Here is a 26,009-nt window from a genome sequence, read left to right as displayed (position 1 = left end):
CCAAGAAACTCATGAAAATATGCACATTTTACTAGCGTTTATAGCAAATTCACCTGAAACCAAAGCGAACCAAAGTCAAATTAGCTGTGAAATTGTCACCCGGCACCTTCATGCGTACTAAGCACCTCTAAAAACAATTATCAAGTTGCAGTTGGTTAAGGCATTCAGAGCCTTTAAAACAGCTGTTAAGACTTCACAACCACCTGAAAAGGCCAAAATGGCAAAAATCAACAGTGAGATACTACCAAGAGGTGATTACTTGCTGCTTCAAAAATGCAGCACTGAACTACTATCTGGCTCCCCCCCTATCCGTTTACAACTTAGCCTGTTTGTGCCCCTCCCCTTGCCAACTCCTGGATCCGCCCCTGCATCCTCATAATAAAGGCTATTTAAAATGGTAGCTATGCAACTGACTGAAAACACTGTATACTAAAAACACTATGTCTGACAGAATCCTTACTTTCTGTAGATCAAAGTGCTACCTAATTTCACAGCTTCTATGTTTCCTATTACTCTTTAAGGGCATAGCTACACTAGGCACCGGCCGATTATGCCGGCATAATTTAAAGCATAATAGGTGACCAAAAGCATCAAGCATAATGTCAGCATAATGTCAGCATAATAGGGATGATGTTTGAAAAATTAATTAAATGCGCAATACGCGCGTTTGAAAGAAAGCAAATATTCACTGCCAATAGTATTATTAGTGCATTTTATAATCAAAAACACGTAATATAACTTATTAAACCGTTTCTTTGTTGGTTATTCACACTTTGCAGAAATAAGATCGAGATACTCTAATAGAGCAGTCATTTGCAGTCAGGAAAGGCTGATATACTCTAATAAAACAGTCACTTCTAGAGCATAATCTTGATTTTGAAAGCATAATTTTGAGCATAATAGGCTTAATTTTTGAGCAATGCTCAAAAGCATAATAGGTAAAATTTCGGGCATAATAGGCCGGTGCCTAAGCTACACCCAGGCCTGCCTGGGCACAGGCCTGGGTAATCACTGCTGGTGCCCTGGCTGTGAGGAAAGTTCTATATAATGCACAGAATCACACGGCATTTTGAAATTTAAGCGGTTGCGGAATGAACACATGATTTTGGTGAACTTTCTTAGTTGAAAACAGTACTGGATGTAATGATAGACCGATGAATAACTGACAAAAGTCATGGCTACCGTCATCTTCCAGGTCATGGTGGAAGTCATGTCATCATCAAGGATTCCAGAAGCAATACTAAAATCTTGACTAAAATATTACTGTTGGATATATGAAGTACTTGGATATATGAAGTACGCCTAAGTATACAAGTACGAAAGAATGAAAAATAAATCGTTAGCTATTGAGTCTGGAGCATTAAGTCAGTTGCTTCAATAATATTCATGCAGTAATATTAATAGCTTAGCTGCATAAACAGCAGTGTGGTAGCAAGCTAAGTACACGTACACACTTTTAAACAATGTTTTAAAAGCAAATGTGTAATAAAGGGTCCACAGAGATGGGCTCACTAAGTAGCTTGCATGGGGACTGCTGTACCTAGAGCCCGGGAAACCCTGAAGGCTAGCTACTCCCCTGTTACTCTTTATGTTATGTGCAGACATAATCATACATTGTAAAGTATGTCAGCTCAAATGTGTATGTGTGCATAATTATGTATAGTGTAGCTATAATTTGTAAATATCTTGCTATGATTATAATACACACCTTAGATATTGAAATTTTATTTTCTTTAGATGTTTGTGAACCAAGTTTTAGCACATGTATATCAGAGGTATGTGAAACATGCTGTAATGAGTTGCTCTCTTTATAAGCATTTGTGTAGAATAGACAATGGAAAATGGGTATAGGGGCTGAAACCCCCTCCTTATTTGGTTAATAGCCTTCAGAAAAATCTGGTTGAAGTAGTGGTGTTGAAACTAGGGATGAGTCTATTTTGCTTTTTTCCACCTATTTTTCTTCCCAGCAATTCTCATGTTTTTCACCTATTATGCTCCATATTTTGCTTATCATTAATCATTGTTAATTCATCGTTTCTTAGTGCAAAGCTACAATTTCACCTTACAGTGTCTCTGACTAATAATCACTAAAAGTGACTTGAAGTGACTGTAATGACACTTGACTCTGTAAATAATACTATACAACAACTGGTAACACTTGACTCTGGAAATAGCAATAATGCCTTAAAGTGAGTATAAGTGACTGTTCACCTCAATCACCACTTGCTATTCCTGTAACACTTCACTGTGTATTGTTGACTATAATATTGCGGGTGACTGTTCTATTAGAGTATCTCGATCTTTTGTGCACATCTTATGTCCACTTCACATAAATTGTATCTGATATGCCAGCATTTTGCTTACTGCTTTTACCCACCCATTATGCCAAACTTTTGCTAGCAAAACTGATGTGTCCCTAATTGAAACTGCAACAAAACAATTGATATACTGTACTACTTTAATAGAACATTAAATGCTCTAGTAGAACAGTTAAGGTACTTTCATAAAATTTAAGTGCCGAAGGTTCAAGGAGCATGAAACTAATGGATTTAACCATGCAGTATTTCTTCAATGCAACATTGCCTTATTTGGAACATCACATATCTACAGGCCACCTGTTGGTGGTTTCCTCACATAAGCAGTTAGTAAGAAGAAATTACAATGCAGCTCTTCTGGTATTGATAACTATAGTGATTGGAGACAGTGATGGAATTATTGTGTGAGACAGCGAGTGCTGGCAACAAGAGGACAAGTGTTGCTAACCAACCTACTAGTAAGCTGGCTAAAATTGGAGATTCACGTATGGAAATCACTAATGGGACATTTTAAGCTGCTGCAGCCCAAAGCATACAATTTCACATTAGAAGAAACCCAAAGTGTTAGGCATGAAAACAACAAGAAACACGATGTTCAGTATCCTCTACTTGCCTGATAACAAATTTTTTCATTATCAAATTATCGACTTTATGCAAGTGTTTGCCAATCACTAGTCTTACTGGTACTGCTCATCTCCTGGTGCACAGCTACTAGTGTTTAATAAGCATAATGACAACAGAAGTCTACTAAGCAGACATGTAGGGTGGCCTGTGTGGTTGGTTGAGGTTTCAACACTATTAGTGGTGTTCCATATAAGGTAATTTTGAATTCAATCACTGTTGCCACTCAACGTCATGGAAGTTTCACACTCCTTTGCGTCTTTGGTGCTTATAAGCTCCTGGTCTTATAATGAAAAAATGGTTGTCCTTACTTGGGAATAAATATATTATGAACCATTCAGTCTATAATAACGTCGTACCTATGTATGTATCAACACTTCACCAAGTGGCTGTATTTTCTTTCCATTTAGAATTATGTATGTGAAAGTGATAAAGGATCAAGCAAAATTAGTTATATTAGCATAAACGCCTATGTACCATAATATATTATATATTTACTTGGTTGAATGCCACAGCTACTTAGTCTATTAGCCTAGTGTCAAAAATGGATGCGGCTACTATACAAAGGTGGCCACTAAACGAGGGTGGGGTTTAAAGCAGAAAAGCAGCTGTTAAGCATGGCGATTATTCAGTATATCAAACAAAAACTGTTGTTTTATATAACAAGAGCATACACTTACTTTGTATTGTAACTCTAATACATTTCAGCACAATGTGCACTAGAAGGGAACAGCAGATGAAAGGTATGGCCTTCGGACACACAATTTAGAATGACTAGTGCTCTTTCCTTACTGACAGTATTACTGAATAACACTATGATATAACGTCTAGCTAAAGTTGCTCAACTTGACAACACAGCTTGTTTTCTAATACAGTATGCTCATAATCATAGGTGGTGGAGACTGGGGGACATTATGGGACACTGTTTGCAAGAAAAGATCGAGATACTCTAATAGAACAGTCAGGATCTGGATACTCTAATATAGCAGTCACAGTATCCAGAGAATCAGTGTAGCAAGCTACTTAGTACGTATGTGTAGTTATAAATAAGGAGGTATAATTGGTGGAGAGCAGCAATTGTCAGTAGGCTGTAACCTTTTTTTTGGGTCTTCAACTTACAGCTGGCCTGGTCCCCTCACTCTTTGGCCTGCTCCACTGCCCCTGCTCATAATCTAGGTGTATCCAATGAGTATGCCTTCCCATACACAAGATCTAGCCACTTTTATCAATGCTACAGCAGAAACAGCCATGGAAGTGATAACTAATTTGGGTGTAATGTAAAAACAGAGTCTAAAGCAATTATACAGGCACAATGTGAAGTCTATGGAATTTATAAACCCACAGGCCCTTAGTAGCATCCTCACTCAGTCGAATTTAAAAATTCCATAGATTTCACAGTGACCCATAATACTATATGATTGTCTTAATAATGTGTGATAAATCCATTTATTTGTGGCAGTTTTATCCATTTGGATTTTTACACAATGACACTGCATTACCTGAACCAAGTGTTGGAGAGGGTAGTTCACCACCAATTACATTATCTGATGGCTTCCACTTTTATGATGAAATTGTTCGGACAGTATATGTAAGTGAACTATTAAAACTTTATCATGTATGTACAGTACATTTGAAACTGTAATTTGGTCTCTTTAATCAAACACACATTTCATTCATTGATTAGTGAGAAATTTTAAGATGAGTAATTATTAATTTCTTGTTCCCACTTGATTGTATCAATGATTTTTTGTACCATACAACTGTATATACGTAGAATGCACCTACTGTATTAAGAAACAATTTTATAATCTAGAGCTGATGACAAAATTAATAAAAATCAAATTAAAATCCACCTACAGTACTAGTACTGCTATTGTGACTATCATGAAAACTCATAATCAAATGTGTGCTTTAGAGAGGTAAACAAGAGACCATTCCTCTATAAGCCCAATAGAGTAAGTAGTTAAGCAAACAGTAGTCTAGTACACAATATAACTTTCAAATAACTAAGTGGATTGCTTAGACGAAATTAATACACATTTAACATTACTTTTTATAATTATTGTCTGTATACAGATCAATGATAATGGAGTTATCAGTTTTGGCAGTCGTTATAATGTTCGTACTCCTCTATCATTACCTCTGAGTGGAAATAGTAAGATTATTGCACCATACTGGGCTGATGTCGACACCAGAGGAAGTGGACAAGTGTTCTATCGTCAGACCACTGATCCTATTCTCCTTGCTAGAGCAACCAGTGAAATAAGAGCAGCTTTTTCAAATTCACAAAATGTGACAATCACAGATTTGCTTGTAGCCACATGGGACAATGTTGGTTATTATCATCAAAAAAGTGATAAGGTAATTCAAGGCTGCACTTTTAGATTACATGTACATTAGATTGTGACTAGATAAACAGAAATTTTCATTACTTATAAATAAAAGCCAAATTTCATTGTTTTTTACCTATTGTGTGTAGGTAATTAATAGTACTCACACTTGTTATCTGTTTCTGCTATCATACTACTGTACTGTTCTCTCTGCTGACTAGCTGGCAAAAATTCAATGTGTTTAAGTAGTTGATTGTAGAGGAAGTTTCAGCTCCTAGTTGTAGTGTTTCCTTTGGCACTGGATGTTGCTGAAGGATATTGCCTTTAAGTTTGTCTACAGTATTCTTTTGTATAAATAAAAATAAATAAAATTCCCAAAATAGCCTTAGCTGTTTTGCACCTAAGCATTATAGCAGTTTACTCCTACTCACCTGATTCAATAGGCCACCTGCAGCTGAAACTTCCTGTAAACCTACCAAATCCCCACCCAATCATTTGACTGGGCACTTGTATCCTCCAGAATCTACTCTGTGTCAAGGCACAGTGATAGAGCAGGGTTGATATTAATGTTAGGACTGCACCTTAAGCCCTGCAGTAGACAGCTGTAGCATTTTTCTGGTTTGGTGCACCAGTTCTTTTCCTACGTGACACACTACTGAGTCTTGATTGACACAGAGTAACATAACTAAATGGTTGACCAAGTCCCTAGTTAGTATTAACTGGGAGCCTGGTTTTGCATAACAAAAGGATAAGCCTGTATTTATTAAATAAGTTACATATACACATGCAGTTGTAGTATGCACCTATTATGTCAGGGCCATTATACACAGTTTGCTATTTACTGTAGAGTGAAAGCATTGAATATACAGTACGTGTAATTCTAGTATTCTAGATAGCATAGTAACAGCAGGTTTGCAGATGAAGGTATTATTGTAAACAAGTCTCACGGTGTAAAATTCAGCTACCTACTAAGGAACAAGTAACATTGATGATTAGAACAGTTAGCTCCAGGTGAAATACCATAATAGAAGAGTCAAACATGCTCTAATATACGTAACAGTCATGTGTCCAGGTGTCTTGCAGGAAAAGTTTGGCGCAATGAATGGTTACAGTATAACAAACATTTTCATAGAACATTGCTCAAGAACATAATTGGCCCAGCCTTGTAAGGTCTAATACTACATGGTATTGTTACTGCCTTTAGACCAACACATTCCAGTGTGTACTAGCCACTAGTGGAGTTGAGTCATTTGTAATATTCCTATATGCTGACGGGAGAATAGAGTGGACTACCGGTGACGACTCTGGTGGATTTAGAGGACTTTATGGAACTGAAGCTCTAGCAGGGATTAATGGTGGAGATGGTTTTAGTTTTGTAACTATTCCTGAATCACTAACTACGGGAATTATTAATATTGATCAGACAACCAATGTAGGAATTCCAGGGGTTTGGATGTTCCGAGTTATTACAGGTACATAATAATATTATGTGCAGCCCTCTAACTACGTATGTAGGGTAGACACTACTGCAATTTTACATTTTTCACTATTGACCTTCTGGTGATCATTACTTCACAAACTGTACCACATTTAATCTCATAAACTTTTACAAGTAAACATGACAAGGCACCATAAGACTGTGAATGGGTAAACATACATATGTATAAATTGCTTATGATATATGTGCGTATGTACTTGCATGCGGTATCGATAGAATAAAAAAAGTTGTACAATTGTTTTTTTGTCCACCTATCCCACCATTTATTCACCCAGCTTTGTACATAATGATACTGTGATTACAAAGTGCTGTTTCCTGAGATGGTTATATGGGACTATGTAGCTTATATAGATTATGTTTTTCATGAAATTACGTAGCTGTTTATGTTAGTTTTATCTACTTCCTAACGGTTGCACAGAATAGTATAATAGAAGTCACACCTCCATGACTGTTGTATTAAGGTGACTGTTGAATTGGAGTACTTCAAGTGGCCTTCTGGTCTATGTCAGTTCAGTGGCATGGTCACCATGTTTTTGTTTTAACCAAGCTATCTTGATTGTGAATGTAGCTAGACCAACAACGAAGTGTGGTTGTCATACTTGATTGCTATAAATGCAGCTAGATCATTAAAGCTGGGATTTTTGTCTTGATTGTTATCATACAGTAGTACTGGGTAGTACTGTATAGTAGTCACCTCCCCCACCACCACCCATCGTCATGTACTTGCAATTGTGTCACAGATGAAGTCATGAAAAAGCTGCTTAAAATGATGGTGATGTTAACTTGCTATGAACTAAAGTGAAGTAAACACTTATGTTACAGTAGCTGTATTCACAGTGAAAATGTCAAACTCGTAACCTTTTGACCTTTTCTAGCTACTGTATACTGAGTGAAATGTTTACAATCATGTATCTCACAATCTATTCATGAGAATACATTATCAAATTAGGTTGCACACGCACACACATCTGAAATGATTTTCTTTTGTTTGTATATACTTTAGAGATAGATGATTGCCATCTGGACACTCACACTTGTCTGTCAGAGGTATAGTAAACATTACTGTAGTTAAGGGTGCTCTGTCCAGTTCGGTTATATTGCTTCCCATGAAAGCTATAACTTACAAATGGTTTTAGAAAATGTTCTCTACTTTTTTACTGGATATAAGCTAACACTAATACACAGTTTAGTCCAAATCAAAACTGCTAAATTTGCTTTAAAACATGAGTTAGTTTTTTGCCTTTATACCTACGGTTTATGCATAAGAGCCTGATACTTTTATAATACATTATGCTAAACAGCACAAACCATTAGCTTCTCAATCATCACATATTTATCTTTTGGGTTGACACTCCCAGAAATCCTTTTCTTTACTTCCACGTTATTCATCATCTGAACTTGCTATTTCAAAATGGCAAAATGCTCTTTTTTGGCAAAATTACTAAAGTAGCTTGTGTGAAATTTCATGTCTATTGAAGTAAAAATGACAGAGTAGTTCTAATTTAAGTGAGAGGGTGTAGAGTAGCAAGATGCGTGCACTTGTTGCTATGGGATACCAAATTTACTGGTACTAAAATGCGTCAACATGTCACAGACTAGTTAAGTGACTATAATATTTCTTTCAGTGCAAAACAGACTACATCTTGGTAAGCCTTGTACGAACTGTACAGATCACCCTGATAGTACTGCATTTTGTTAGTATATTATCATGTTTTATCCTACAGTAGTATTTGAGTAGTGTCATAACTAACTGTAGTCTTGATTGCCAAATTAAATTCCAAAGTTTAAAGCACCATGGTTGTATTTGAAGGTTGCTGTATTAACATGTGTGAAGTATGTAATAAGCAATTAAGAAAGAGTGTTTTACCTTTCTTTATGTAACTGGAGCAGTATAGAACTATAGTATTTTGTGTACTAGTTGGAGAAGGAGAATTCTTACTAACCATCACCACTTTATTGCTACACAAGCCTCCCAGAATAATGACTGCTTACTTTGCATGTAACCACATGATATCACATTCTGAAATTCACTGTAGTTACAGTAACTATCAATAATATTGTTTCATTGTTTAGTAAATCTACATTTCTTTCACCAGTTTTATCCATTTGGATTAGTACACAATGATTCTGCATTGCCAAGACCATACATTGGTGAAGAAAGTTCCCCAGCTATTACATTAGCAGAAGTCATTTCTTCCTTTGATGAAAGGATAGTTTATGTGAGTACTAACTTTGTACAGAAAAGCATATCTATAGGTACATGTGTTATATTGTACATTTTGTGCATACATTTTCTTTCATGACACATGTACAGTAGCAACCATGACATTTTTACACAGGTCAACGATAATGGAGTTATCAGTTTAGGCAGTCGTTATAATGTTCGTACTCCTCTGTCATTACCACTGAATGGGACTAATAGGATCATTGCACCATACTGGGCTGATGTTGACACCAGAGGAACTGGACAAGTGTTCTATCGTCAGACCACTGATCCTAACCTTCTTGCTAGAGCAAACAGTGAAATAAGAGCAGCTTTTCCTAGGTCGCAAAATGAGACAATAAAGAACTTACTGATTGCTACATGGTACAAAGTTGGCTACTACAATCAAAATTTTGACAAAGTAAGATGTAAAAATATTCATTACAGCTCAAGAAATCTCTTCAGAGTGTCTAATATATTCTATGGGCTTTTAAGATAAGAGATATACAATGCCATAGGTAAAGGAAGTATAAGTATAATTCCCAAAAGATGATTTTAAAGTTTATACCCAGTTTTGTAATGAAGGCTTTTACGGATGTCTGAATCCCATAACTTCAAATTAATATGTTTAAATAGTACTGTTACCTGACCTATATGCAGAATTGTCTTCATATTAACTAAAATTCATTAATGTAATGTAATGTACCATTCAGCATGGGCAGTTCAAAGGCACTGCGAGTGCTATAATATGGAGTGGCTATTCGTACGGCAGTCACGTACGAATAGTTCTTGGGCTATTTGTACGGCAGTCACGTGATTCATAATAAACGAGCCAGTTCAACGATTTTTGCATTCCGGAAACTACACGTGGCTTTTGGCACGTATGTTTGGTGGTGTGAACGTCTGCTCTACGCTGGTACATTTTTTGACTAGAGTTGATTGTCAAATGCTTTGGTGGATTTTAAAGTATCGTAGAGTATCTTTGTGATGCAATATCGACGTTTCAGCAAGCCGAAGCATTTCTCAACCGGATTTGTGCAAACCTGTATGGCAGACACTGGCTGATGATTTTCCGGCGAGGAGGGATTATTTGAATCAGCGTCGGAAACACGTGCACCAAAGAAGTATTCAGAAAGGGATTATATAGTCTAGTAGCAGAACGAGTAATGCACCTATCAATGTAATCCCCGACTACCACTAATACGGGCTGAGGTGAGGGAAGGTGGGGATTTGCATCACTGAAAATTACAATTCCCCACCTGCTGGGGAAGTACTAGCGATGCAAACCCCAACCAAGTCTCTACAACCCCCGGGAATACTGGGGCTAGGAGGGGATTTGTGTGGTCGTGTGACGCTGGTTAGTCTAGTGATGAGTTAGTTCGAGTGGATTCTAGTATTAAAGTAATAACTAGCACCCGAGACACTCCTTCCAAACTGAAAGTACACACCTTTGCTGTATGAGTGAATTTCTTTAGTGAAGACAAATTCCCACTATGTCGGGGAAATTTAGCGATCAATTCCCCGACCTTCCCCCACCCTCAGCCCGTATTAGTGGTAGTCGGGTATTACATTGATAGGTGCATAAGCATTGTGACCAAATTAGTGTGATTGTACAGTTGACAGCCATGCATTCAGTCTAGATTAGCAGCCACCCATTGTACACCACTTCAAGATGAACAAACCTCATTGTCACCCTGACTACAAGATAAGCAACAGTACAACTACTGCTGCAATGTACTTAGCGGATTGATCACATTATAGGTGTCTCACTCCCAGCTACGTATATAGGACAAGATATGAGTGTCTCGTTCTCAGCTACACACAACCGACTAGTATGACAAGAGTTAAGTGTCTCACTCCCAGCTACACTAGTATGACAAGATTAATGCTGCTCATCAGCTCTTACGTGACCAATCTCAGGACACAATCTAAGAACTCCTCGAGACTGTATTTCAAGTTTTACAGAATGCTGTGCTATGGAATTGCTTTATAGGAGCTGCATGCATACTGTCAAGTGTTGTACACTGACTACGACCACTGGGTAGCAATCAATCCCATGTCAGATTCTGAAGTTGTATATGTCCCACAACTGATGTTTGAAATAAATCGTTACCTTTGCTAATTCTTGATCAGCATAAATTCTTCAGGTCCATCAAAAGTGCAAATGCAAATTGATTACTAGAGTGTATATTCCTGTAATGGTCATTGTTTTGGCAGAGATCTAGCATCATGCCATTATGACCACAAGGTAATCCATGGTCATCTTATTCTAGCTATATGACAGCTATAATATATAAACATGCTTGTATTTTTTTGTATGTTAGCTCTAGCTAGCTAACAGTTAACTGATATTCCTGTATTGGTTTGAGTACAATTATCTGAATATTGATTTTGTGATTATTATTGTATTATGCATGCTCTTACTGAGGCTACAATGCATACATATTACAAGTGAACATGCAGTCAATGTCACTGTACCATGCATGGAAATTCAATAAGTCAGCTGAGCTTGATTGAGCTATGGGTTGGAGCAAAATGAAGTCACACCCTGCTGACAATGGCAGTCTTCCACCAAATATAACAACACACTGCACTGCATATATAATTTGATACTGCTTCTCTACTAAATGTGACTGCTTTATTCGAGTGATTGATTATACTATATTAAAATATCTCGATCTCACATACCAAAACTCTTTGGTAGGGTATAGGCCACCCCTAAATACGCACTGTATGTCAATCTCTGTCACTGAGGAGACAGCTGACCGTTGCCAACGAATATCATTTTGCAAGTGGTAGGGTAGTTATACCTTAGTCCGCTGTTACGTGACCGTACGAATAGCACAAGGTAATTTCATAGCTATTTGTACGCGACCGTACAAATAGCACGTGAGCTATTCATACGTGACCATACTAATAGCATAGATTATAGAGGGGGGGATAGAAAACTAATTTTTACGCGTGCACTCCTCACCTACAGTTCCATTTACACCTTTTTTTAGAGAAAAGTTGTTTACTGCGGGGTGTATAATAGCACAGAGCGACTTCGTATCTCGAAGCAGAGCCATCTAATCATTGTTATCGAGGAGTAAGCCGTGCCACAAATTCGCACTTTAAAGGGCACAAATCGTTTTGAAGTTGAACACGTTTTGCCGCTTTCACTCATAACGACCAGAGGGCTTTATCATCGATGTTTTAATACGTTTTGGGGTGTATGGCATTTATCAGTGAAAGGTTAGATCTGTCAAGAATCATCCAATTCCACTCCTGTCGCTTGTAAGGTGTGCCACAAGTTCGTGGGCAGCTGTAGGTGAGGAGTGTGCACGGGAATAAAACTCAACCAGGCAGTGGATAGTTGATGGAACGCCTAGATACACGAGTAAGCATTGCCAGAGAGTACTGTAAACCATTTCGTGGTACTAGTTTGTGATAAAGAATCGCGTAAGGCTGATTGTCACAACAAATTTTAATAAATCACGTGATAGTTTTCCATCCCCTCTCGAGAATCTATGCTAATAGCACGTGGGCTATTCGTACGTGACCGTACGAATAGCAACGGCCTAATTTGTATGTAGCACTGCTGCACCAACTGCAGCGAGTACACAGACCGCAGTGCAATATATTTATAGTGCACTGGCTGCGGTTTTGTGCTACATTACACAAGTCCCAGCGACTCAGGCCACTACGACACCTCACCTAATAGGTGGCAAGACACTACACTGTTTACTCGAATTCTTATATAGCCTAACATGCAAAATTCGTTGTGGGGCCATACAGAGAACGTCACTGCTATGTTATACATGTGATCTAAAAGCAGCAAAGAGGCAAACACGGCAGGTAATACTCTATTTACATATATATATATATAAACATAGTTACATACCTTAGTAGTGTGATCAAACCTTCCACCTTAACAAATCGCTTTTTAAAATAATATTGTTCTAATTGATACTCACCATAACAATCGATTGTGGTGATTGTGTGGTCAAGGCAATGCTTGATACATAATGTCATTAGTTTTAGAGCGCCACAATTGATATTGGCTTTCTACATTATAAAAGAAATATAGCTGTAGCGTTGGATCTTTCTACCTATTAGGTGAGAGGTACATACGACAGTTATACAACGTGCACTTGTACTCTGCACAGAGCACTTGTGCTCATTGTGTAACTATACAATGGAAACAAAGCATTGACATAAGTGCCATTCATGTACTATACTTATGCAGGGGCGGATCCAGGATTTATAAAAGGGGGGGAGCTAACTCAAGGTACTAATCTCTTGGGTAGAGGTGTGCAAAGCACACTTCCCAGCATGCAAAGCATGCTGGAACTAGGGGGTCCAGGGGCATGCCCCCCCAGGAAAATTTTGAAAAATAGATGCTAAAATACTGCAATTTGGAGACATTTCCACATAAAATTCATACCTGTAGATATTTTATATACTGCCTTTAGATTATAAGTATGGCTCTCTGAAACATTTTGCTAATGGAAAAGTTTGGGTAGGTACAGACAACCAAGTACATGATGCACCCCTCTCACAATTGCACAACACTGAATAGGTGCATGTTAGAATAAGTATGTTGAAAGTGGAAAATTTTGAAATTTAAACAATACAAGATTGAATCTGAGAGCATTTTCAATGGAAATTGTGTTCCTGAATTAAGTATTGCCATACATATTAACTACACAAGTAGATGAATGAAGCCCTTTAAACAGACCAATGCACTTCATTGTATGTATAGGTGCAGGCAGATTTGGAAAAATTCCATAACAGAACCAACTACATGTTTCCAGTGAATGTTCTATTAGAGTAGTTAGCTGACTGCTCTATTAGAGTATCTCAATCTTGTACACCTCCAATGCTGATCCGGGTCCTTGTTGCATAAACTTTAGCATAAATCCACTGATAATACCTTGGAAAGATGTTTATAAGGTGGTTTTGTGAGTATTGTATTATTAGTGATCATTAATTATGCTAAGACAAAATTTCATTATAATACTCAGCATATTGATCAAGTATTATTATTATTATTATTATTATCTAGGACCGCGTCACATACAACCAAGTACATACACCAACGTGACAGCCCCCTGATGAGGCTATTAGGGGGTGAAGGCACGATCCCCAAATCAACTCAATATGTCACAGTAGTGACAGATACAACACAATAGTGGCATCGTAACTAAAGGCCACCAGTAGCTAAAGTGCTAGTACATCACTGGTGTGGTAATGGCACAGTGATGTGTACACAGTATATGCATACAAAACCTACAGGAGATGCACAATACTGTAGGAGTATACAAGCCAGGTGAACCAGATAAAGGAAAACAGCCAAGCCCGCCAGAGCCTAGTAAGCTAGGTAAAGGCAAAATGTACAATAATACAAGAAAACATTTAAAACATACCACGCTCTTACAAAACATTAGTACAAACAGACAACCAAACCAACCAGAGCCTAGCAAGCCAGAAAAAATATAGTAAAATACAAGACATATGTACATTACAATACAAACAAACTTACCTGTCGTTGTGCAGCTGGCATGTCAAACCTATTCATCAGGTGTCCTGCAGCCATAGATACACGGAGCGCATCCACTGGCAGCTGGCATGGCGACTTGAGACTTAGTGTGCCAGCTGGCAACACTTTCAAGCACAATTGAACAGTAGTTCGCTCGTCTAAATAGCCATTTGAATCTGCTCGATTAGTAGTGGGTATATCACGTGCTGTTTTGATCGGCATTAAATAGAATTGTCATACGTTTCTATCACCTCCACGGAAACATTCACCCATTATACGATTATCTTTTCATACAACATGGATTCTATTCCCGGTGAGTTGGAAGCCTTAGGCCTTGTAGTTTTCTCAAACATTATTTATTTATTATTTATTTATTTCATTCATTATTAATGTCATAATTTTAACCGCGTTTCGTATTATTCTTAGTACTTGGTTGTATAACTAGGACCGCGTCGCATACAACTAAGTACATATACCAACGTTGCAACCTACTCATTGGGAAAGTATAAACAGTGCCACAGGAAACACTCAGAGCAGTGTGCGTGTACCTGTGGAAATGATACATATGCATACGTACACAGGCAAGGGAGTTTAACTCATTTAGGTCTAAGTCCCTGAAATTAGGTTAGGTAATCCTAAGGCTGCAGCACATGTTGCTGTCAGACCTTCAGTGCTGGTCACTGTAAAGTGCTAATAATAATAATAATAAACTGGCATCAGAAAACCACAATACTAAAACACAACCTACACAAAAAACCAAGTTAAGTTAGCTACATTGAAAGTAACTATATATTGTAGGTGTGACGTGTCTCTGAAGATGACTCAGCAGTGAAGTGAGGCTATGCAGAATAAGGGATATGGTGAAGGCACAATTAGCAATTGATCCCAATCAAGCCAATATGGCACAACAGACTCTGTTGTAACTAGAGGCCACTGGTGATGTACCTGTATAGCTATCAGCGGTGTGGCATTGGCACAGTGATCACAGTCTATAATATTATGCATACAGCCATGCGCAACATACAGGAGATAGTTACACATTGTTGTATATACAGCACTGCATCGGCTTCTTTTTTTTTTTTTTTTTTTTTTTTTTAATGTTATTTAGACAGGGAGACAGCATCAGCAAAAGCTGTTTTTCAGCTGTGCCCTGAACAAGCATACAAAAACAATATAGGTACATATATACACACAATTAACAAATATGACTTAAATAAGCTAGCTTAAAGCTATTTAATGAGTTCATCTCGGTGATTGAGGTAGGCAGGCTATTACAGACTCACAGTAGACTAGTAGTTAAGCCGAGTAGAAAATAATTCCAGCCGCCAGCAAGCCAGATGAAGATGCCGGTATAATGAAAATAATTCCAGCCGCTAGCAAGCCAGATGAAGGATGAAGATGTAGACCTATAATACAACTACCGGTACAAGTATTACATTACTCATTACCTTGCTGTTCCAGCTGGTTGTTTATGAGCGCATCAGCTGGTATCCCAACTGGTCATCAGCTGGTCATTCACTGCATGACGCCTGGAGCGCATATCCTACACACAAAATACACAGTTACAAATATTTAAACATACTTGTAATGTTGTTGCTTACCAGTAAAGTGGCGCCTGGCCTCTCCGCGGACGTTTACTAATCTTCTCGTTCGAGCAATCTGTAATTAAACAAGGGCGTGGTGCCGGGCGTTATATAGAATTACACGTACGGTAAAGTCATCAGCACGAACAGGCGTACTTATTATACGGTTGTGCCTTCATTCACAGGCGAATCTATCCCCGCTTAGTTCATGTCTCTAGGCCTCGTAGTTTTCTCAAACATTATTTATTCATTTATTATTAATGACGTAATTCTAACCGCATTTCGTATTATAATTATTAGTAAAGCCTAAATATGAAGGGGGGGGGGGGGCTTCAGCCCCCAAAGCCCCCCTCCCTAGATCCGCCCCTGTTATGTGTGTGGAATGCATGGTGTAAACTATGTGGTACTAGTTTTAATTAGTTGTACATGCAGGACATATGTACACGTAACGCCATTTCAGTTTCTATGTACATTTAACTTACTGATATCTAGTACACACAAGTTAAAGGAAAAATTCGAAATTTTAAGTTCGGTTAGGGATCATAGAAAAAAAAAAGTAAGGAAACAAGGGAGATCGCCTACACCTGCAGATACACTAGTGAACATTTAATCCCTAATCCAGTCTATACCCCAAGACCAAGACTGAATTAGGGATTAAATGTTCACTAGTGTATCTGCAGCTGTAGGCGATCTCCCTTGTTTCCTTACTTTTTTTCTATGATCCCTAATCGAACTTAAAATTTTGAATTTTTCCTTACATTTTTTGTAACATTATTATGACTGGTGAACCCATGCATACCGCATCAAAAGAAAAGATGGAACCTTAATTAATGTTTTTGTCTGAGCACACGCCTCAGCTATCAAAACTGCTTCGAAAGTGCAGTGGCCATTATGCTTCGCTTTCAGCTGTGTTCGGCCCAATCCACAGCGCTACAGATGAAAAACAGCAGAAGAAGTGTCTCTGCAACAATCCAGTCACCTCGAAAATATGACGATTCGCACTCCCCCAACTATCAATTACTACCTCGAAAGTGCAGCAGCCATTACTCTTCGCTTTCAGCTATGTTCAGCCTGTTACACAGCATTACAAGCAAAGAAAAGTGTTAGAATCATCTCTGCAATCAGTCTGTTCACCACAGAAAATATGGATGATTCCTGTTTACAAACGTACAGTAGGGAAGCCATGCATCACGCTACCGCAAATCGACACTTTAGGCTGTCAGCAAAAAGAAATGGGACACAAAGGAGGACAAAGTTAAGTCTATGATGCATGCATTGTACGTACTGCGGTATGCCAAAAGGCATGTCTCGGGACAAAGCGACATCGAACAGCGAAAAAATTAAGCCCATAGCCTTAGCCGTTATCGAGTTACGCTTGCCTGAAGGCATCAGGCAGGCAGGCAGGCAGGCAGGCAGGCAGGCAGGCAGGCAGGCAGGCAGGCAGGCAGGCAGGCAGGCAGGCAGGCAGGCAGGCAGGCAGGCAGGCAGGCAGGCAGGCAGGCAGGCAGGCAGGCAGGCAGGCAGGCAGGCAGGCAGGCAGGCAGGCAGGCAGGCAGGCAGGCAGGCAGGCAGGCAGGCAGGCAGGCAGGCAGGCAGGCAGGCAGGCAGGCAGGCAGGCAGGCAGGCAGGCAGGCAGGCAGGCAGGCAGGCAGGCAGGCAGGCAGCAGGCAGGCAGGCAGGCAGGCAGGCAGGCAGGCAGGCAGGCAGGCAGGCAGGCAGGCAGGCAGGCAGGCAGGCAGGCAGGCAGGCAGGCAGGCAGGCAGGCAGGCAGGCAGGCAGGCAGGCAGGCAGGCAGGCAGGCAGGCAGGCAGGCAGGCAGGCAGGCAGGCAGGCAGGCAGGCAGGCAGGCAGGCAGGCAGGCAGGCAGGCAGGCAGGCAGGCAGGCAGGCAGGCAGGCAGGCAGGCAGGCAGGCAGGCAGGCAGGCAGGCAGGCAGGCAGGCAGGCAGGCAGGCAGGCAGGCAGGCAGGCAGGCAGGCAGGCAGGCAGGCAGGCAGGCAGGCAGGCAGGCAGGCAGGCAGGCAGGCAGGCAGGCAGGCAGGCAGGCAGGCAGGCAGGCAGGCAGGCAGGCAGGCAGGCAGGCAGGCAGGCAGGCAGGCAGGCAGGCAGGCAGGCAGGCAGGCAGGCAGGCAGGCAGGCAGGCAGGCAGGCAGGCAGGCAGGCAGGCAGGCAGGCAGGCAGGCAGGCAGGCAGGCAGGCAGGCAGGCAGGCAGGCAGGCAGGCAGGCAGGCAGGCAGGCAGGCAGGCAGGCAGGCAGGCAGGCAGGCAGGCAGGCAGGCAGGCAGGCAGGCAGGCAGGCAGGCAGGCAGGCAGGCAGGCAGGCAGGCAGGCAGGCAGGCAGGCAGGCAGGCAGGCAGGCAGGCAGGCAGGCAGGCAGGCAGGCAGGCAGGCAGGCAGGCAGGCAGGCAGGCAGGCAGGCAGGCAGGCAGGCAGGCAGGCAGGCAGGCAGGCAGGCAGGCAGGCAGGCAGGCAGGCAGGCAGGCAGGCAGGCAGGCAGGCAGGCAGGCAGGCAGGCAGGCAGGCAGGCAGGCAGGCAGGCAGGCAGGCAGGCAGGCAGGCAGGCAGGCAGGCAGGCAGGCAGGCAGGCAGGCAGGCAGGCAGGCAGGCAGGCAGGCAGGCAGGCAGGCAGGCAGGCAGGCAGGCAGGCAGGCAGGCAGGCAGGCAGGCAGGCAGGCAGGCAGGCAGGCAGGCAGGCAGGCAGGCAGGCAGGCAGGCAGGCAGGCAGGCAGGCAGGCAGGCAGGCAGGCAGGCAGGCAGGCAGGCAGGCAGGCAGGCAGGCAGGCAGGCAGGCAGGCAGGCAGGCAGGCAGGCAGGCAGGCAGGCAGGCAGGCAGGCAGGCAGGCAGGCAGGCAGGCAGGCAGGCAGGCAGGCAGGCAGGCAGGCAGGCAGGCAGGCAGGCAGGCAGGCAGGCAGGCAGGCAGGCAGGCAGGCAGGCAGGCAGGCAGGCAGGCAGGCAGGCAGGCAGGCAGGCAGGCAGGCAGGCAGGCAGGCAGGCAGGCAGGCAGGCAGGCAGGCAGGCAGGCAGGCAGGCAGGCAGGCAGGCAGGCAGGCAGGCAGGCAGGCAGGCAGGCAGGCAGGCAGGCAGGCAGGCAGGCAGGCAGGCAGGCAGGCAGGCAGGCAGGCAGGCAGGCAGGCAGGCAGGCAGGCAGGCAGGCAGGCAGGCAGGCAGGCAGGCAGGCAGGCAGGCAGGCAGGCAGGCAGGCAGGCAGGCAGGCAGGCAGGCAGGCAGGCAGGCAGGCAGGCAGGCAGGCAGGCAGGCAGGCAGGCAGGCAGGCAGGCAGGCAGGCAGGCAGGCAGGCAGGCAGGCAGGCAGGCAGGCAGGCAGGCAGGCAGGCAGGCAGGCAGGCAGGCAGGCAGGCAGGCAGGCAGGCAGGCAGGCAGGCAGGCAGGCAGGCAGGCAGTTAGTTAGTCAGTAGAAAATTCCATTGAATATCTTTTTTTTAAATTTCATAACTATTTATTGCAAGCCTTTAGGATCATACTGAAGGCATTTTGGGCTTAGTTATACCTAACCAATACTGCCAAAATGCCAGGATGGATTTTTGAAACTGGTTTTTGGGTGAATTTTTTGGCTAGGAAAACCCATTTCTTCATGATCCCTAATATACAGTACTACCGTACTGTATGATAATGTAGAATGCAGCAATGGCACCCACTGTACCTTGCTTGCCCTATTGTGTGTATTATGCAGTTAGCCTATGTTAGTCTGAAGTAACTTGTCCAATTATAAAGGGATGGCATGCATATAGGTCATGAGATGTGACAATTTGAAGTTTGTCGGTTCTCTGTACTTTATCTATGCAAAAGGGCAATAGTTTCCCCTTCTGAGCAATTGTAAAAACGTTGCATCTTAATTTATAACTACATACATAGTTTGCTACACTTCTCCTCTGAAGAATACTGTAACAACTGCTCTATTAGAGTATCTTGATCTTGACTGCTCTATAAGAGCATCTTGAATTATTGATGCTATTGAGTAGGCTCTCAATGACAGCTATAGATAATTTTAGGGGGGTTAAGGTTGGGCGATATTGAAAATTTCCTCCCATGGTTATTGTCCTTTCAAAATTTATTTGCACTCCATGGCATCTCTATAAGTTAGGCTGGTTTCAGTTTTCCAAATTCCTTGCAGTTGTGGTAGCTAGGAAACAATGCAAATATATTAATGTGTAAACCGTTTTGAGTGTATACTTGCGATAATACATTTCAATACCGTGATATTTGCAATAATCGTGATAATAAGCTCCATAAGGGTGGCTAAGCCCCTACATAATGTTTTTGACAGGAACTACAGTCCCCTTCTCCGCCGCCCTGACTTATGACTTATATACACTATCCATTTTAAACTTGCAGAGATTATTTTTGACATTCACACCTACAACACTATAATGTTAAATTGAAATATGACTTGTTGTTTTTACATACATTATCAATAGTGTAATTGCCCAGAAGGGGCAACTATTGCCTCCTCACTTACAACAAAAAACTACAAACTTCAAAATGTCATATCTCATGTCAGAACTATATTATGTTATCCTTTTAAAAATTGGAGAAATTACTTTAGACCTTGACACCTACAAATAATGTAAAATTTAATTTGACAGGGGCAATGGTTATTATACTCAATATACCTTATTATGAAAATTGCCTATTGCTCACATCACTCACAGGTGCAAACTATAGTGCATGGCATAGGCGGTAGAAAGGGGGGGGGGTCTAGGGGCTGAAGTCTACCTTCAGAATGATACCACGCTGAAATTATCCTTCTTGGAGTGGGGCTGAAAACAGCGATGAAGATCGAGATACTCTAATAGAGCAGTCACAGTATTAGAGCAGTGTGTAGTGAGCTGGTGAGGTGGACAGCTATTGTCAGCTGGATGTGACCCTTTTTTTTTGGTCTTACCTTACCAAATCAGAGACAATGTAGATCATTTCTATAAGTCTGGGTCAGCACAGCCCCCCCTCATATCATCTACTTCCTCCGCCCCTGCTACATGGTGCCAGTAATATGTGTGCAATTGTACAAATTGCACAGTAGTACCTATACGGGTTGCACGTCTTCATCAATTACTTCAGTATGTGATGACTGAACAAATGATTGTACTATGATGTTTGCACTTTTGCATGCCAGTCAGGGGCATAGCAGCTAAAATTTTTTTAGGGAACTAAGGAGGATGATAAAAGTTTTCACAGCTTGAATGCACACTCAGCATGCAAAGCGTGTTTTATCTGGAAGCATGCCCCTATTTTAGCCTTCTAAGATTCAGAATTTTATTTGAAATATGATTGAATGTGTATGTGACGGCTCTATTAGAGTAACTAACTATTCTATTAGAGTATTTTGATCTGAAGAGGCTAATCCCAAGAATGGAGCGTCTCTAGCCCCTGTAGCCCCCCTCCTTGTGGCTATGCCTATAAATTTTCACCTCACACCTATATGCTTAAGACATAGATGCAAATATTAAGTGTGTAGCAAAGATGTATAAACACAAGGTACAAATAACTATTTTGTGATAGAATGTCACCTACTCTAATACAGCACACAAGACAACAAACAGATGAACGTATCTGCTATTAGCCTGCCTTATTCACTAAAATGTGTTCCATGAGCCCCTATGTTTTAAGGCAATCTATGCCAGTGCCGAAAACTTTGAACATAAGAGTTAGCAGATAAAAGACTTACAATATGTACATGAAAAACAAACATGTACACCGAAAAGATTCACTGAATGAAAAATATTGGTCACCTACCTGTAGTCATCACTTGAATAAAGGAAGATTTTCTCATACTGTTTTATAAGGCTTCATCAGTACCTCAGTAACGTTAACAACTCCACTATGTTAACACCTCCACTACTTATGGAGATTCCCAACACTTCACTATTTCTTCCATCAGGACTGAATTTTACCTTAACTCTTTTTTACCAATGATAATTATTATGGAATTTACTGCCCCAATCAATAGTTGGTCTGGATGATTTGTAAGACAACATTCAATTTTCTCACTTCTCCACAGACTATATCATCTGTGTTTTTATTACTGATTTGTGAATTCTACACAGCAAAATGTCCAAATGGTATATGCAAAATGTGATCCCTTTAATCACTATTAAATTTTCTTACAATGGTATATAATTTTATAGGGTAGTAGCTGTAGTTCTGGTTCTTATTCCAAGAAAAGTATAGGATTAAAGATCGTACAATTTAAATTAAAATATCTACTTTATACAGTACTCAAATTAATATCAATACCAAGAATTACTGTAGTACAACACATATGCAAACAGTGTACATATCTCAATGTGTATCTTTTAAAGGTGGCATATCCCTACTGCGTATTATTATACTAGTACTGTACTTGATGTATATTGAGTAAACATCATTAAACACTTCTTTAGACCAACACATTCCAGTGTGTACTGGCCACTAATGGAGTTGAGTCATTTGTAATATTCCTATATGCTGATGGGAGAATACAATGGACTACTGGTGATAACTCTGGTGGAAATAGAGGATTTGGTGGAACTGAAGCTCTAGCAGGAATTAATGGTGGTGAAATTTTTAATTTTGTGACCATTCCTGGATCACAAACTCCCAGCATTATTAACATTACACAGACAAGTAATGTAGGCATCCCTGGAATCTGGATGTTTGGTTTAAGAAGTATGTATACTGTATAATCACATTACCTCAACAAGAAAATAAACCAGAGATATCATACAGAATGATAGGTTGTATATTAGAGATCTATAGTAGGCTTTTCTTGTCAAACATACCACCCTAAAACCAGCCTCATAATACCTTCATGGCACCTTGGCAGTATTGGTTAGGTATAGCCAAGCCCAAAAGGGATCTGAAATGCTTCCAAAAAGGTGCTGCAAAGTTATAAAAAAATATTTATAGTGGAATTTTCTACTGGCTGACTGACTATATGACTGACTGACTGACTAACTGGCTGAATGAATGAATGAATGACTGACTGACTGACTGACTGACTGACTGACTGACTGACTGACTGACTGACTGACTGACTGACTGACTGACTGACTGACTGACTGACTGACTGACTGACTGACTGACTGACTGACTGACTGACTTACTGACTGACTGAATGACCGACTGGCTGGCTGGCTGACTGACTGACTGATGGCTTTAGACAAGTGTAACCTAATAATGGCTAAAGCTACAGGCTTGATCTTTCACTGTTCACTTCAGCAAAACAAGTGCCTTTTTGAATACCACAGTAAATACAATGTTTGTTTTTTAACTTACCTGTGTCCTCCTTTGTGTGCCATATATCTTTGCTGACAGCGTAAGGTGTAAATTTTTGGTAGAACCACAAGATGGCTTCTCTATTTTGTCAGGAATCGTACAAGTTTTCCATCATGACTGGACTACTCCTCCTAGGATTCCTCATTTGTAATGCTTTTAACAGGCTGAAATTTAAGCATAATGGCCGCTTTGCTATTTTGGTATTATTATTGATAGTTGGTACACACATTCAGATGAAAACAGTAAGTCTGGTACCATTCTTTCCATTCAAATGCGGTATGCATAAGTTTACTAGTCACAACAATGTTACAAATATTAAAATAACCAAACCTGTACTGGGTATAAGGAATTTTAAGTCTGATTAGGGATCATAGAAATAAAAAGTAGTGAAACAAGGGGGTTGCTTATACCTGAAGATATATTAGTGGACATTGAATTCCTAGTTCAATTGTGGGTATTGGCTGAAGTAGGGATTTATTGTCCACAAGCATATCTTCAGGTGTAGGTGACCTCCCTTGTTTTACTACACTAATCTCTATGATTCCTAATACAGTGTAGTTCTTAAAATGCTTATTTTTCTTACACTTATTATGTATCTAATGTGTATAGCATATTCATGGTTGTGTCAATGGATTTTAGAGTATGTATGTACATGCATATGTAAATCTATAGTATTGCTGCTTACTGTACATTTAGAGCAAAATTTTCCTACTACTATTTTATCCAGATGTGTGATTTTGTGTAGTGTTTGAATTTAGGTGTAATTAGTAATGAAAAAAACAAAAAGGTTAAAATTACCAATAATGTTACTGTATTAATATCAAAAACAATTGTAAATGTGAGTACACCTACAGGCTGCTTTAAGGAAAGTTTAACAAACCTCTGGAATTAAATATGCATTAAAGATATAACAATATGTGTGCAGTATGTAAATGCTGTATGTATATATTAAGTATCCAAAAATATGTGTCTATTGTTGTAATATAATACATATCATGATTTTTTAGCTGTCGATGGGTGTGTACCAGAGAAAAGGACATGTTTATCTGAGGTATGTATGTATGTATATAAGCAGCTTTGCTCTACAGTGTACCACATAATAATTATATATTTGTGTTAAAGCCAGGCTCAAATAAGCATTGGGTACTTCATCCCAAACTATAATACATACCTGTGTCCATTTAGATATTTGGGGTGCTAAAAGCTAGGCTGTACTTCTTATAAACACCAGAGTCGCAGTTATAAAAGAGTCTATGTACTGGATAAGCACATTTCCACAGTTATTGTTGCAAGTAAAGAAATAAAGATCCCAAATTGCGAGTCGATTATTATATCAAGATACACGGTAGTGTGTCGTGCGGCCCATGAAATCGGAGCGCAACATCCGTGAGTAGCTATATTGACAAGAAGAAAGAAAATGCAATTTTCTCACCTCCGTAGCTCTGTGCTACCTTGATGAAACAAGACGATTTTTGCTGTGAATACGCCCTCCAACTTCAGTACACCACATTCCAAATTTGAGCGAAATCGCTTCAAGCATTCCCGAGATATGCAACTTCAAAAATTGGTTTTGTTTCTTTGGTTTTTTTTTTCTTCTTTCTTATTCTTCGTCCTCTTTTCACACACTTACAGAAACCGCTATAAAATGTGAATGCAAAATCCGATTGCCTTGAAATTTGGCACACAGAAGGGGGGTATAACGTCGCATCTCTGTACCAACGTTGGCTGGAATACGATAAACAAGCAAAGAGTTATTAGCATTTATTAGCGAAAAATAACACCGATATGTTGTCACGCCTACAGGGTAAACCGCTTATGGGAAGAAGTTGAAAATCGGTGGGTGAATAGGTTAATTATTGAACCTCAAACCTTTTGTGGTTTAAAAGAAATCGAGCTAAAAACCAGGAAGATACAACGAAAAAACCAACAGTGTGTAACAATTATGCAATCGAGATTAGCTAATGAAAAAACGACTACTTGTCATGCCTACCAGAAAAACCACTTGGGATAATGCTTTGAAATGCGCTGTACAGATGGAGTAATCATTTTAGAAAGGCTCTTCAATGGTGTAGAAGAATCAGACTTAAAGCCATGGAGTTATAACGCGAAATCCAACGTAGTGTAGCAAGTGCGAGATCGTGATACTCTAATAGAGCAGTCACTATGAAAAGAATTCAAGAAATCAGCTAGAAACTAGTAGCCTGTATAGAGATCAACTACAAACAAATTGCCCTGTAGAGAGTTCAGCTACAAACAATTCACCCTGTAGAGAGATCAGCTAGAAGAAGTTACCTTGTAGAGAATTCAGCTACAAAGAAACCATCATGTAGAGAGTTCAGCTACAAGCAAATCGCCCTGTAGAGGGATCAGTTAGAAGAAGTTACCTTTTTGAGAGTTCAGTTACAAGAAAACATCATGTAGAGAGTTCTGAATCAGCTACAAACAAATCACCTGAGAGAGTTCAGCTACTAACTAGTGGCCCTGTAGTGACATCAGATAGAACTCGTAGAGAGTTCAGCTATAAAGAAACCATTACGTAGAGAGTTTAACTACAAACAAGTGACCCTGTAGAGACATCAGCTAGAAGAAGTTACTTTGTAGAGAGTTAAGCTGCAAGCAAATCACCCTGTAGAGAGATCAGCTAGAAGAAGTTACCTTGTAGATAGTT

The 26,009-nt window shown here is 40.6% G+C and overlaps 1 protein-coding gene and 1 long non-coding RNA gene across 2 annotated transcripts in view; one reads left to right on the top strand and one right to left on the bottom strand.

Annotated features, from left to right (window-relative positions):
• Positions 1 to 26,009, top strand: part of LOC136265851 (uncharacterized) — a 232,676-nt gene that overhangs the window by 53,523 nt on the left and 153,144 nt on the right. Inside the window, exons 20-28 of the mRNA XM_066060787.1 lie at positions 1,738 to 1,775; positions 4,396 to 4,524; positions 5,013 to 5,297; positions 6,471 to 6,738; positions 7,768 to 7,811; positions 8,861 to 8,983; positions 9,104 to 9,388; positions 22,468 to 22,732; positions 24,349 to 24,392. Coding sequence (XP_065916859.1) covers positions 1,738 to 1,775; positions 4,396 to 4,524; positions 5,013 to 5,297; positions 6,471 to 6,738; positions 7,768 to 7,811; positions 8,861 to 8,983; positions 9,104 to 9,388; positions 22,468 to 22,732; positions 24,349 to 24,392 — 1,481 coding nt within the window. The remainder of the gene's footprint in view (positions 1 to 1,737; positions 1,776 to 4,395; positions 4,525 to 5,012; positions 5,298 to 6,470; positions 6,739 to 7,767; positions 7,812 to 8,860; positions 8,984 to 9,103; positions 9,389 to 22,467; positions 22,733 to 24,348; positions 24,393 to 26,009) is intronic.
• LOC136265807 (uncharacterized) lies at positions 15,556 to 16,321 on the bottom strand. Its single transcript, XR_010705744.1, has 2 exons — positions 16,090 to 16,321; positions 15,556 to 16,031 (listed from the first exon to the last, which is right to left on the bottom strand). It is a non-coding gene; the product is annotated as an uncharacterized lncRNA (long non-coding RNA).

This window comes from Dysidea avara, chromosome 1, assembly GCF_963678975.1.
Source record: "Dysidea avara chromosome 1, odDysAvar1.4, whole genome shotgun sequence".
In the NCBI taxonomy this organism is placed as follows: domain Eukaryota; kingdom Metazoa; phylum Porifera; class Demospongiae; order Dictyoceratida; family Dysideidae; genus Dysidea; species Dysidea avara.
This window is presented reverse-complemented; position numbering and strand designations above follow the sequence as displayed.